Source organism: Myxocyprinus asiaticus, chromosome 27 (genome assembly GCF_019703515.2).
Source record: "Myxocyprinus asiaticus isolate MX2 ecotype Aquarium Trade chromosome 27, UBuf_Myxa_2, whole genome shotgun sequence".
In the NCBI taxonomy this organism is placed as follows: Eukaryota; Metazoa; Chordata; class Actinopteri; order Cypriniformes; family Catostomidae; genus Myxocyprinus; species Myxocyprinus asiaticus.
The window spans coordinates 10,070,116-10,085,031 of record NC_059370.1 but is presented as its reverse complement, the minus strand read 5'-3'; the positions used below and the strand labels follow the sequence as shown (position 1 = coordinate 10,085,031).

Sequence of the window (14,916 nt, the reverse complement as noted above, 5' to 3'; positions counted from 1 at the left end):
GAGCTGTGCATTGCTGCACAGTCGTGAGTCAGCAAAGTGAACAGCAGTGGACTGAGCACACAGTCCTGGGGGGCCCCAGTGCTCAGTGTGGTGGCGGTGGAGATGCTGTTCCCGATCCGGACTGACTGAGGTCTCCCAGTCAGGAAGTCCAGGATCCAGTTGCAGAGGGAGGTGTCCAGGCTCAGCAGGTTCAGCTTTCCAATCAGATGCTGAGGAATGGTTGTGTTGAATGCTGAGCTGAAGTCTATGAACAGCATTCGAACGTATGAGTCCTTTTTATCCAGGTGGGTGAGGGCCAGATGGAGGGTGGTGGCAATGGTGTCGTCTGTTGAACGGTTGGGACGATACGCGAACTGCAGTGGGTCTAGTGAGTGGGGCAGCTGGGTCTTGATGTGCCTCATGACGAGCCTCTCGAAGCACTTCATGATGATGGGTGTGAGTGTGACGGGACGGTAGTTGTTGAGGCAGGACACTGAAGACTTCTTTGGCACGGGGACAATGGTGGTGGCCTTGAAGCACATTGGAACGACAGCGCTGCTCAGAGAGATGTTGAAGATGTTGGTAAGAACATCCGCCAGCTGGTCTGCACATCCTCTGAGCACTCTGCCAGGAATGTTGTCTGGTCCAACAGACCGTGGGTTGACTCTACATAGAGTTTTCCTCACATCAGCCGTGGTAAGACATAGCACCTGGTCGTTGGGAGAAGGAATGGTCTTCCTCGCCGCCACGTCGTTCTGCACCTCAAACCGAGCGTAGAAGTCATTCAGCGCATCTGGAAGGGAGGCATCATTGTCACAGGCAACTGATGTTGTCCTGTAGTTGGTGATGGCCTGCATGCCCTGCCACAGGTGCCGCATGTCGCCGCTGTCCTGAAAGTGACTGTGGATTCTCTGGGCGTGTGCGCGCTTTGCCTCTGATGGCCTGGGACAGTTTGGCCCTCGCTGTTCTTAGGGCTGCCTTGTTGCCTGCTCTGAAGGCGGAGTCCTGGGTCCTCAGCAGCACATCCACCTCCGCAGACATCCACAGCTTCTGGTTGGAGCGTGTGGTGATGGTCTTGGAGAAAGTGACATTATCAAATCACTTGCTGATGTAGCTGTTCACTGATGCTGTGTATTCCTCCAAGTTGGTAGAGTCGCCATATGTTGTAGCCTCCCTGAACATGTGCCAGTCAGTATACTCAAAACAGTCCTGAAGAGCAGAGATGGCTCCTGCTAGCCAGGTTTTCACCTGCTTCAGAAGCGGTTTTGTGCGCCTGACGAGTGGTCTGTATGCTGGGATTAGCGTAACAGAGATGTGGTCTGAATAGCTGAGGTGGGGGCGGGGCTCCGCTCGGTACGCACCTGGGATATTTGTGTAAACAAGATCCAGCGTGTCTCGCCCCTCTCGTTGCAAAGTCCACATACTGATGGAATTTAGGGAGCACTGTCTTGAGATTTGCATGGTTGAAATCTCCAGCGACAATAAACAGTCCGTCAGGGTGAGCATTTTGCAGTTCGCTAATAGCCCCATACAGTTCACAGAGCGCTTCTTTAGCATTAGCAATGAGGGGAATGTAAACTCCGGTTATAATGACAGTGGTGAATTCCCGTGGTAAATAAAAAGGTCTACATCTAACAGTCACAAACTCCACCAGCGATGAGCAGTAGCTAGAGACTAGCATAGAGTTCTTGCACCATTCCGTGTTGATGTAAACACACAAGCCACCACCGCGAGTCTTACCGCATAGAAATGCATTTCAGTCAGGACGAATCGAGGCGGCCCATCTAGCTGAATGGCGGGAACTCTGTCTCTGAGCCACGTCTCCGTGAAAACAAAGACACAGCAGTCTAAACTCACGCCGCGTAGTCTGCTGGAGTCGGATGTAGTCCAGATTATTGTGGCCAGACTGATTCAAACTGAGAAAGTCTATGGTAACTCAGATAACCACTCTGTACAATTGTGGTGAGAAGAATATAATCTCTGAATGCTATTCTGAGATGTGGGTTGGCGCTGTTTTGGCGGCATGAGGGGGACATACACAATTTCAGGCAGGTGGTTTTAATGTTGTGGCTGATCGGTGTAAGTCCAGTTTGTTTTCCAGTTGGGCGGGGTTTAATAACTCTACTCCAAGCCAGAGAGAAGCAGCAAACTCTGAAACAACGTGAGACCCCTCACACCTCACCATGCTCTGCTTTCTTCTATTAACACTGTCCATCGTGGCGACGGCGGACCGCGCGCTCCGCAGCTGCGGCACCTGCGACCCGAGTCAGTGTGAGCCGCTGCCTTCCGAGGGCTGCTCATCCGGGCTGCTGCTGGACGCGTGCGGCTGCTGCACTGTCTGCGCGTCTGGAGCTGGTGAGCCGTGCGGGGGACGCGGAGCTACAGCCAAGCGCTGCGCATCCGGATTCGAGTGCGTCAAGAGCGACAAAGACAAGAAGAGTAAACACGGGGTCTGTGTGTGCAAGAACAACTACCCAGTGTGCGGTTCCGACGGTGTCAACTATAAAACCGGCTGTGATTTGAAAGCAGCAAGTGTGAAAGCCGTGAGTGACAAAAAACCCGAGATTAAGATTCTGAATAAGGGCAAATGCGCTCAAGGTGACTTGATATTTTATATAAAATATGTATTTCATAATATATATTTTTTACTATTATTATTATTATTATTATATAGGCATATTGCTCTGTTAATTTTTATATTGAGTTTTGGAATAACTTTAGAATAACTATCAATTTCATTAATAATTCATAGACATTTTGCATTATAGTCACTGATTTATAAACCTATATGGCTTAAAGTAATATTCTGGGTTTAATACAAGTCAGGCTCAAATGACAGCATTTGTGGCATAATGCTGATTACAACAAAAATAATTTCGACTCGTTCTTTCTTTTCTTAAAAAAAAGCACAAATCTGGGTTACAGTGAGCCACTCACAATGGAAGTGAATAGGGACAATCCGTAAATGTTAAAATACTCACTGTTTCAAAAGTATAGCCACAAGACATAAACTATATGAGTATATAGTTGATTATCATAACATGATTTTAGTGTTATATAATCGCACTACTAACCTTTTCTGTACAGTTATATACAGTTTTACAACATCACCATGACAACATAATGCTGTAAACTCAAAAACCGTATAGTGGCCGAAAAAACAATTATTTAAAAAACTTTACAGCTTAAATAATACACACATTTTAACTGAAGAATTGATGTAAGTGCTTTTTATAGAATTATAAACTTCACATTGCTGCCTTTAAACCCTCTAAAAATTGGCCCCATTCACTTCCATTATAAGTGCTTCACTGTAACCTCGATTTTTGCTTTCTATTTTTCCTAAAGAAAAAGAAGGGACAGGTTGAAGTTATTATTATTATTATTATTATTTATGGGGTAATTAACATTATGCTATCGATAACTTGTATTCAGCCCATAATATTCCTTTAAAAGCTCATTAATTCTTGTACATTCCAATACACTTTGATTAATATATTTTCACATGTTCATATTTGAAGGTAGCCTACATACTGATATTGGTCAAGCTTCATAAAATATGTGTTAATGACTTCAAGGAAAATTAAAAAAGTTATCAGTAAAGTTACTGTTGTTACAAGGCCTATATGTTTTGTAATAACTTATTTAACATGAAATAGACTACATATATACATATCTATACACTACAAACACTATATATTAACAAAAATGTACTACTATGTTTAATACTACAAACTAGAAGAGTAATTACATTGTAATTCTATGGTATGCCATGTACTTTGGAGTATCATGGAAATACTTTGGTATATGAATATGGTAATCCTATACATAGAATAAGCCTACATCAAAATACCATGGTATTACCATCTGATACCATCTCTGTACCATGGTATCTCCACCATACTTTTTTGTAAGGTAAAGAAATTATTGTTGTGCATAATGGGTCTTAGGAAACCTTACTTTCATTTTAGAGGTTATGCTGGCTCCCACTAAAGTTACTATTTAATTTCAGACATGGATCAGAGCGCAGAGAAGTGTTGACCTTTATGCACAGCTGCGTCAACAACCACTTTTCTACTTGAGATAAATTTTTGTCTAGAGTTTTAGTCTGGTTTATGCTCTACATCAACCAGTGATCCCTCATTTGATTCAGCTGTCATGTGCTTTGCGTAAGGGTTTCTTTTCCCTCTGGAGCACCCATACACTGACCTGCAGCCGGCAAAGCACCATCGATTCAGAAAAGCCTCACAATTGTTACTAAGAGATGTTAGGCAGAATGACAGCCTCAGTCACCATTTACTTTCTTTGCATCATCGTACTGGTGACTGAGGCTGTCATCCTGTCTAACATCTCCTTTCGTTTTTGAGTTTTTCATTTTTGGGTGAACTGTTCCTGTAAGAGGCGTGTTGTAACTACAATTGAAGTCAGAAATTTACATACACTTAGGTTGAAGTCATTAAAACTCATTTTTTAACCACTCCACAGATTTAATATTAGCAAACTATAGTTTTGGCAAGTCGTCCAGGACATCTACTTTGTGCATGACATGAGTAATTTTTCCAGTAATTGTTAACAGACAGATTGTTTCACTTTTAAATGACTATCACAATTCCAGTGGGTCAGAAGTTTACATTCACTAAGATAACTGTACCTTTAAGCAGCTTGGAAAATTCCAGAAAATTATGTCAAGCCTTTAGGGAATTAGCCAATTAGCTTCTGATAGGCTAATTGGCTAATTGGAGTCAATTGGAGGTGTACCTGTGGATGTATTTTAAGGCCTACCTTCAAACTCAGTGCCTCTTTGCTTGACATCATGGGAAAATCAAAAGAAATCAGCAAAGACCTCAGAAAAACAACTGTGGACCTCCACAAGTCTGGTTCATCCTTGGGAGCAATTTCCAAACGCCTGAATGTACCATGTTCATTTGTTCAAACAATAGTACACAAGTATAAACACCATGGGACCACGCAGCCATCATACAACTCAGGAAGGAGACACATTCAGTCTCCTAGAGAAGAACGTAGTTTGGTGCGAAAAGTGCAAATCAATCCCAGAACAACAGCAAAGGACCTTGTGAAGATGCTGGAGGAAACGGGTAGACAAGTACACTACCAGTCAAAAGTTTTGAAACACTTGACTGAAATGTTTCTCATGATCTTAAAAATCTTTTGATCTGAAGGCGTATGCTTAAATGTTTGAAATTAGTTTTGTAGACAAAAATATAATTGTGTCAACACATTAATTTATTTCATTATAAATACAAAATTTTATTAAAAAAAAAAAAGTTTTTGTAATTGATGACTTGGAACAAATAATAAAGAAAAGCAGCCAATAAGTGCCCAACATAGATGGGAACTCCTTCAATACTGTTTAAAAAGCATCCCAGGGTGATACCTCAAGAAGTTGGTTAAGAAAATGTCAAGAGTACATGTCAGCAAATTCTAGGTCTGATGAAACAAAAATTGAACTGTTTGGCCATAATGACCATCATTATGTCTGGAGGAAAAAGGGTGAGGCTTGCAAGCTGAAGAACACCAACCAAGCTGTGAAGCATGGGGGTGGCAACATCATGTTGTGGGGGTGCTTTGCTGCAGGAGGGACTGGTGCACTTCACAAAATAGATGGCATCATGTGGAAGGAAATTTATGTGGATATATTGAAGCAACATCTCAAGACATCAGCCAGGAAGTTAAAAGTTCGGTCGCAAATGGGTCTTCCAAATGGGCAAAGCATACCTTCAAAATTTTGGCAAAAATGGCTTAAGGACAACAAAGTCAAGGTATTGGAGTGGCTATAACAAAGCCCTGACCTCAATCCGATAGCAAATTTGTGGGCAGAACTGAAAAAGAGTGTGCGAGCAAGGAGGCCTACAAACCTGACTCAGTTACTCCAGTTCTGTCTGGAGGAATTTACCAAAATTCCAGCAACTTATTGTGAGAAGCTTGTGGAAGGCTACCCAAATTGTTTGACCCAAGTTAAACAATTTAAAGGCAATGCTACAAAATACTAACAAAGTGTATGTAAACTTCTGACCCACTGGGAATGTGATGAAAGATAAATAAATCATTCTCTCTACTATTATTCTGACGTTTTATATTCTTAAAATAAAGTAGTGATCCTAACTGACCTAAGACAGAGAATATTTTCTATGATTAAATGTCAGGAATTGTAAAAAACTGAGTTTAAATGTATTTGGCTAAGGTGTATGTAAACTTCAGACTTCAACTGTATATCTGTACTGTAAATTGCACTTGGGACAAATTCATTACACAAACAGATACATTGACACTATATGTTGATTCAACAGCAGAACAGGGCTGGAGACCATTGTTGTTATACAGGGTGGTAGCGTTCTGCTGTCCCTGAACAAACATGTCTGAAATTCCAGCTTCTCGGGTAGATTTTCAATTCTGAAAAGGGAGATCAGCTCTGATCAAATAGCAGCGTCTCGTTAAGCCAAACAAAGAGGCAGACTGTTGGTTTAAAGCAAAGTCCGATTGTTTGAATCAGCGAACCTGCATATAATTCATTATAACAGCATTCTGGCTTTGGAGTAAAAGAGCCAGTGGATTCTGTACATGGAAAAGCTTCTCTGGCAGAGTTGTCTCTGAGAAGCTCTGGCTTCTGCTAATTAACTCAAACAGCAGTCCACGTCTAACAATGTGACCAGACTCAGCAGAAGCGAAGAAAGGGTAAAGAGAACACAACCAGTGCACAGCCATTTGTTTTTCGGAGCTGAAATCCTTCTCAATGATAAGGTGTCAATTTCAAAGTTGTAAAGACAAATTGTCTTACAAGGAATCTCAGCTCATGTGTTGTGTTTTAGAATCCTTGAAAGCATTTTTGTTGCTCATTATTCCTGTCGCTGCAGTTGTGAGGTGAAATGTCCACTGTGTGGTTCCAAAAGCGAGTTAAATTTTCTCCTAAACAGAGGAAGGTTTTAAGGTTAATGCTCTATCGAGTTTTAAATCAACAAAACCTACTGTACCTCCTTACCCTAAACCTTAAACCTAAACCTAGTGTGTCATAAAAAGCAAATGTGAGATGAAAAATGCAATTGCGGAAACAACCATGTTAATTTTTGGTACTTCTATGACACTTTTTGCTCACGTGTCAACTCGTCCTCTTCAGGACACGTACCCCGGGCCTTTGCATCGCCTCTGTCAGTTCAAATACTGCGCAATTTGATTGTGTGTGAACAAGCTTGCAAATGTAGTTGGTTATGTAATGCCAATGTTTAAATCTATTGCCCTGTGAGTCATGCATGATCACACATACCAGGAGATCAGCAATATGTAAGGAACGGGGCAAAAAGTATTGGTTTATGAACTGATAATCTGCCATTTTACTCATGATTTGTGTGAAATGGAATAAAAGTCATTATTGTCGTAGCAGCTCTAGTGTTCATTTCCCCAGAAATGCATAAAATCATTTAGCAAAAATGTAGCTTTAGTAACGTGACCAGGCTGGGTTTATTTTCTTTAGAATAATGTACACTGATAAATTATAGGATAATGTACACAAAGTGACTCTTTGAACAACATATCACACCATCCCCTATGTTGTCATATATTACAATCAGTCAGACATTTTAGTGATCATATTCTCTCAGTCTTTCATGCATGAAGCCCTCATACTGATAACTTTTGCATAGTATGATCATAGATAGAAAATAACCTCTAAATCATTTGTGTCCCCCCCCCCCCCCACAGCACCTGTTATTGTGACTGCTCCTGGAGAGATCTGGAATGTGACTGGTTCACAGGTCTTCCTAAGCTGTGAAGCCACCGGGATACCAACACCTGTGCTCACCTGGAGGATGGTATAGAATAGATAAAAGGAATTTTATCTAGTATTTTTAAAGGTGAATTGTGTCATTTCTTTTCTGTTAATATAATTTTTATCCCAGCTTATTGTGTATAGACAACTAAGTAAGCCATTTGACTTCCCCAAAAAATGAAATCACGGTGGCTCTTCTCTGTGGTGCTGAACTGGGGCGAGAATATCTGTTTTCTGACCAATGGAAGATGGAGGGAGTGATCGAGAAACACGTTTGAAGAAATGTTATTGTTTTTCTGTTTGGTGCTACAAGGGGCACAGAAATGACACACTTCACTTTGAAATAATGATTTTTAGTTATTCTGTGCTGTTAGGTTTACATGTAACAACATACATTACAAGCTATTTTCAATTAATTATCATCAGATCCTACAGCACAGTCCCAAATCCCAAATGGGAAGGAGGAAGGAGTGAAATACATTTCCAAGGGTGTGTTACTTTGTGCATACTGTACGGCTCCAGCTATGTCAAAGGATGTCCAGCTCTATGAAAAACACTAGCACTAGAAACAATAGCACTTGAAACAAGGGAGGGATCAGAGCAGGAAGCACTTTATCAAACATGTCATCAGCTATCACATTTTTCCATTGTAAGAGACAAACTCTTTCCTTAAAGAAAGAATCAAAGTGTTCAGCACTGATTCTGGTCATTATTTAGAGTAAGTCACTGATTTAAAGAGTAATGCGTAGAGATGAGAGCCAGATGTACAACTGAATGATGGTCATTTCCCAAGAAAAAAATGAACCCCTCACTAGTTGTCTCTCAAATACAGGAAATCTGAAGCCCTGGGAAATTTTAACATTTAAAAGACTTGTTTTTCTAATAGTTTCCAAGTAAATTAGGAAATATTTTTTTATTAAATTTGTTATAGTTAAATAAACATGAGGTAATGTGTGCAGTATTTTCTTAAGGGATTAACTATAATCTGATCAGTCATGCTTTAGATATGGTGGAAATTACATTATGTCTTGGATTCAGAATTTGCCTCAGATTTAGGGTTCCTGTGATATGACAGCAATTAAGCAATGCGGATCTAACCTCACTCAAAAACTACTTTAACATCCCTAGAGACAGGCTGCTTACAGTATAGTTTAGAAAAACCCAAAAATCTTTAGTTCAACCATGACAACTCTTGGAAAGATTTAGCATGCTAATGTAGGTATGACTTATTGATAGGATTTAGTCTTGGCAGACTAGATCTGTTATGCTACTGCATAGTATGACATGCTGCTGCACAGTTAGACATAAATACAATCCCCCAACAAAGCAGTGAAGCTGCACAAACACATAAAAAAAACACAACCCCCAACCAAGCTGATCTTCCACTAAGACTTATGTACTGCTGCTGCTCCAAAGAGCCATGTGCACCCAGTGTACAGTATGCTAGCTAAGTGTGCCTGAGCCCGCTTGGCCAAATGGCATAATGCTAATCAACTAAATCTCTATGTGTGCCTGGGACTGCCTGGCTGAATGACTTAAACGGCTAGTGACCTGACTCATAATGTGTAACTGGACCAGGAAAGCCCACAGCCTATTTAACTAGTGACATAGACAAGCTATGTGTGGATTTATTTAATATAATGACCTAAGATAGCAATGTGTGCCAATGCCTGATTTGGCTACAGCTTACATTATTAAAGACATATTTCTATGTGTCATGGCCAAAGCAGACTTTACCGTGCAAACTGATTGAAGGAAAAAGCCTCAGCAACCATCTGAGCAAATAGCCTTTTCAGAGAATACTCTCGCAGCACTTACTAGCAAACTGAACAAATTTAAATGTTAGGCTTAGACATTTAAGCGCAAGTTGATTGGCTACCCGGCTGCACATCAAAGGACCTATCAGTTTACACCATGTGAGCCAATTGGCTTGACATATCACATATGAGTGAGCTATTGGCTAACAAATAACAAATTAAAAGAACCTATCAGCTTGCGCCATTCAGAGTTTCATGCCTGAACTTGGTCACTTATCTGTGTTAATGAAAACACAAGACTCTTCCTGCAGAGTCTGTTGAAACTTCATGCATAGCCAAAGTCACCACTAAAGTTCACTAACAAGCAAACAGCTGTACGTCATTGAGTTAAATCTGAAAGTGGAAAAAAAAATATATCTTTGTGGTTTGGCTATATTGATTCTGATAGGTATCCGATGGCAAGGGAAAAACTGTGCCACTCCCTGGGGACAAAGACAACCTGGCTGTCCAGACCCGTGGGGGCCCCGAAAAGCATGAGGTTACTGGCTGGGTGCTAGTAAGTGTGTTCAGCTAAATATACATGGGTAGTTGACATATAACATGCATGAATCTTTTTTATTTACATAGTGTATATGTATAAGAGAAAAAGTATATCTTAGGTCTACCTAAGTTTTTCACAATTTTTAATCAGCTATTCCTTTTTTTTTTTTTTTTTTTTTTGCATTCACTAGTTCATTTTAAATGGTCCTCCTGCGGTGTGACAGAAGAATTTAAAAAAGTAAAAATTTTCCATGTTGTCTCTCCATTAATATGAGCTAATTAAAGCTTGCACATATAATACCTATTAAAATAATTGCAAACATTGTTTAAAAAAGATTCTGATGAAGTATAGCATGTCACACCACAGGACGCTACCGAAACACTACATCAAATACCTAAGCTCTATACGTATGCATGTTATTTATTGTTTCAGTGCAAATCTAAATGAAAATCAGGATTTATTGTTACGTAGCCAGTGCTGCTCAGGAAAAAGACTAGGTTTATCACCGCATCTCAGGTTACATTCGTTTAGAGTTCTCTGCATTCAGAACAGATTGGGTGAAAACTATGGCCATCTGTTGCAGATATCTCCTCTTACCAAGGACGAGGCCGGTTCCTACGAATGCCACGCCAGCAACATTAAGGGCGAAGCATCGGCTGTAGGCACCATCCACGTGGTGGACTCCATTAATGACATTCCTCCAAAGAAGGGTGAGTGTGTGCAGTTGAACCATCATTGACTAAATTACAGTATAATAAATCAGTCCAGTTGCACCTCCGTTTTGCTGCAGGATATACAGTGTAGAGGAGACTTGCTTTTGCTGAGAATGTTTGTGATTTGAATGGGATTCTGGTGTGCAGCATATGGCCGTATAGACCGTGTCCAAGCATGTTGAGAAGTGTTTGCTTGGTCCATATCAGCTGCCAGTTCGCTGTCAGCAAGATCTATGCTGTGACAAATGTTTCTACTGTTACCTACAGTACTGCAAGTGTTCACACGTGCACAGTCCATAAAACAACTTAGCATGGGACATGTCCCAGTTCTCAATCTTGGTGTCATAGCACCAAGCAAAATGTTGCTAGAGTAAAAGTCAACATGTAATGGCGTTCGCAACCCATTGTACTTCCATAATGTGATGTGTTTCCGATTAAAACATATTCAACAAGAAACAAAACCCACTGTGTATCTTCAACTTGTCCAAGTTTCCAGAGAAAGTTTCATATGATGTTTATAACTGTTTAGATTATCAGTTTATCACCTTAAAGGGACTTCCACTTGAATCGCCTCAGCTTTGCCATAAGCATTGAGTTGTATGAAGCATTGCTGATCAGCATTGTCCCAGGTGCCACATTGCACTTCCGTCAAGCATTGTAACGTGCCGCTCAAAGTTAAAACAAGTTCAAATTTGACCCCATTGCCGCTGACTTTTCAAAGCATCAGCCAATGATTTCTAGACAATTCAGATTATGTATCATTACTTGAGCAGTGCCAGCAATAAAAAAGCAAAAAAAAAAAAACAGGGGTTCTATGGTGAACACAACTGACTTTTAATCATGTGCAGAATATGAATTATAGATGACTACAATTTTCACTAGTTAAAACGCTAATTCTTGATATGGTGGAATTACTGCTAGTGAAAATGCTAATTTCCATTAAATAGGTTTGTGCTAGAAAAAAACGTAAATTCTTGATAAAACAAATAACCTCATTACTCACAGAAATATCTATTCTTGTTATCAAAAATGGAATTTCAACTAGTAAAATCTGTAACAGCATTTTCACTAGTAGAATTTCTGGTAGCACTTTATTTTACAGTACTGTTCTACATTTACTTACTGTTTAATTACAGTAACTATAGTAATTACCAGGTACTAACCCTAAACCTAACCCTAATCTTAACCCATATTAAATACGTGTAGTTACCTAATATTACTCAGTACTTTCTTGGTTAAGTACACTGTAAGTATACTGAAAGTACACGAACTGTAAAATAAATTGCAACTGAATTTCTTAATGATTTTTCATGCACTCCTGTTTAAAGTGCAATTTCAGTACTAGTTAATATTCAAAACACACATACCAGCTATGTACTTCTTACAGTAAAAATTATCATTTTCGAAATCAATAATTACATAGTTACTAGTGCAAATGTCCACTCCTGATATCAACAATTGAATTACAACTAAAAATGCTAATAAATTGATATTTGTAGTTTGGTTTTCACTAGTGGCAATGTATATTTCAGGTACACTGGTGACCAAAAGTACATTGGAATAATGTATAAATTTTGCTGTTTCGGAAGGAAATTTGTACTTTAATTCACCAAAGTGGCATTCAACTGATCACAAAGTATAGTCAGGACATTACTGATGTAAAAAAAACAGCACCATTACTATTTGACAAAGACATTTTTGATCAAATCTAGACAGGTCGCATTTCCAGCAGCCATCACTCCAACACCTTATCCTTGAGTAATCATGTTAAATTGCTTATTTGGTATTAGAAAATCACTTGCCATTATATCAAACACAGTTGAAAGCTATTTGGTTCATTAAATGAAGCTTAACATTGTCTTTGTGTTTGTTTTTGAGTTGCCACTGTATGCAATAGACTGACATGTCTTAAGGTCAATAGTAGGACAAACATGTCAAAAAAGAAACAGCTTTCTCTAGAAACTCTTTTGAGGAATGAAGGCTACACAATGCTTGAAATTTCATACAAAGGTGTACACTACAGTCTTCAAAGACAAAGGACAACTGGCTCTAACAATGACAGAAAGAGAGTTGAAGGCCAGATGTACAACTAAACAAGATAAGACATCAGAGTCTCTAGTTTGAGAAATAGACACCTCACATGTCCTCAGCTGACAGCTTCATTGAATTCTACCCACTCAACACCAGTTTCATGTACAACAGTAAAGAGAAGACTCAGGGGTGCAGGCCTTATGGGAAGAATTGCAAAGAAAAAGCCACTTTTGAAACAGAAAAACAAAAAGAAAAGGTTAGAGTGGGCAAAGAAACACAGTCATTGGACAACAGATAATTGGAAAAGAGTGTTATGGATCTTAACCCCATTGAGCTTTTGTGGGATCAGCTAGACTGTAAGGTGTGTGAGAAGTGACAAGACAGTCACATCTATGACAAGTGCTACAGGCAGCGTGAGGTGAAATGTCACCTGAGCATCTGGACAAACTGACAGCTAGAATGCCAAGGATCTGCAAAGCTGTCATTGCTGCACATGGAGGATTTTTGATGAGAACTCTTTGAAGTAGTTTAAGAAGTTCTGAACATTTGTTTCAAATTGTAATAGTAATTTTTCACGGTATTAATGTCCTGACTATACATTGCGATCAGTTAAATGCCACTTTGTTGAATAAAAGTACCAATTTCTTTCCATAAATGCAATATCTGTACATTATTCCAAACTTTTAACTATCAGTGTATCTATGTTACAGCCTTTTATGATTTCTTTAATGATATCGGAAATCCATTTCCAGATATCCGAAATATCATTGCCACTAATGAAAACCAAATTTCAAATATCAAAAGTTTATTTTTTTACTATTTTTTTTTATTTTTTTACTAGCAATTCAATAATTGATATCAAGAATGGACATTTGCACTAATAAGTATGTAATTACTGATATCAAGAATTATTGTTTTTACTAGTAAGAAATGCATTGCTGATATGTGAAATTGGAATTTCAGTTTAGTAGCCTAAGACATTTATAAAAGGTATCTGTAAATGTGTTTGGAACAGGAGTAAATGACAGATAATTGAAATAAAAAAAAATAAAAAATAAAAAAAATTATGTTCATATTTTTGATATCAGGAATGTGTTTTTCATTGTGTGAAGAACAAGCATTTTTACGAGTGCAAATGTAATTATCAAGAATTAGCATTTTCACTAGTAGTAATTCCATTGCGGATTTTAAGAATTAGCATTTTAACTACTGAAAATTTAATTGTAGTTAACTATGTCATATCCTGCATGTGATTAAATGTAAAAAGGGCTTGCAACATACGTTCACCGCAGTGCCTTGATGCCCCAACACGGGTCATGTAGAGGCCTCTTAGTGCCACAACATGTTTAAGATTGTTATCTCTGATTGGCTGTGACACAAAACTCCTCCACATTGTACAGCGAACCATAGATGTGATGGGAAAACGGTCCAATAATTGCCATTGTTTCCTCTTTGTCTGTTTGTATGCAGTGGCAAAAGATGACGAGCTGTAAGAGGTTTCTGGTGAAGAGTCCTGCTGTATCAGATATTGAGGAAAAATACTGAATCCTCATTGCTGACTGCACATTGGCCATGGGGAAAAGCACTTAGCATTTTGTGTTATCACTCCTTACACACACACACAAAGCCTAAACCATACAAAGTAATTCACACACGGGCACTTTATTCTATAGAAGTTGCTCAGGCACACCCATAACAAACAGACCCCAACATTTCCATTCCTTCATTCATAATGTTACCTCACTCTATAGATATTGTAAAGCCCCACATTTTAAGCCAATGTCATTCCATTATAAAGAAAGAATTTAAAGTGATTTAATTGCTGTAGAAATATCTATAGACTTCCTTCCCATTGGTTCTTACAATTAAATTAAATGTTGTCCTTCTAAAAGTCTAAGCATCTAATGCATTTGTTTTTATGTTTTGACATTTGTATTTCTCTACTGAATAAACATGCACTTTGCATGGCATGCAGTGTATTGTCTTCGTGGAAATGCTGTCAATTACATATTGAGCATGTTCAGTTAATATTTTCCAAAAAAAGGCAAAATAATTGGATAATGTGGAATTGTTTTACATTGCTTCAAACATGTTTTCATATAGTGACACCTTAAT

At 39.0% G+C, this 14,916-nt stretch overlaps 1 protein-coding gene across 1 annotated transcript; it reads left to right on the top strand.

Annotated features, from left to right (window-relative positions):
- The first annotated feature begins 2,100 nt into the window (after positions 1 to 2,100).
- On the top strand, positions 2,101 to 14,771 carry LOC127417615 (insulin-like growth factor-binding protein 7). The gene is made up of 5 exons (XM_051657661.1): positions 2,101 to 2,577; positions 7,693 to 7,802; positions 9,965 to 10,072; positions 10,641 to 10,767; positions 14,272 to 14,771. The coding sequence occupies exons 1-5, from the start codon at positions 2,163 to 2,165 to the stop codon at positions 14,292 to 14,294; spliced, it is 783 nt and encodes a 260-aa protein (XP_051513621.1). The 5' UTR covers positions 2,101 to 2,162; the 3' UTR covers positions 14,295 to 14,771.
- The last annotated feature ends 145 nt before the right edge of the window (positions 14,772 to 14,916 follow it).

Excerpts from the sequence above, each read along its gene's own strand:
- LOC127417615 (XM_051657661.1), top strand. The coding sequence starts at position 2,163 with ATGCTCTGCTTTCTTCTATTAACACTGTCCATCGTGGCGACGGCGGAC. Across the intron at positions 7,803-9,964 it reads CTGTGCTCACCTGGAGGATG|GTATCCGATGGCAAGGGAAA; the intron begins GTATAGAATAGA and ends TGATTCTGATAG. Across the intron at positions 10,073-10,640 it reads AGGTTACTGGCTGGGTGCTA|ATATCTCCTCTTACCAAGGA; the intron begins GTAAGTGTGTTC and ends CATCTGTTGCAG.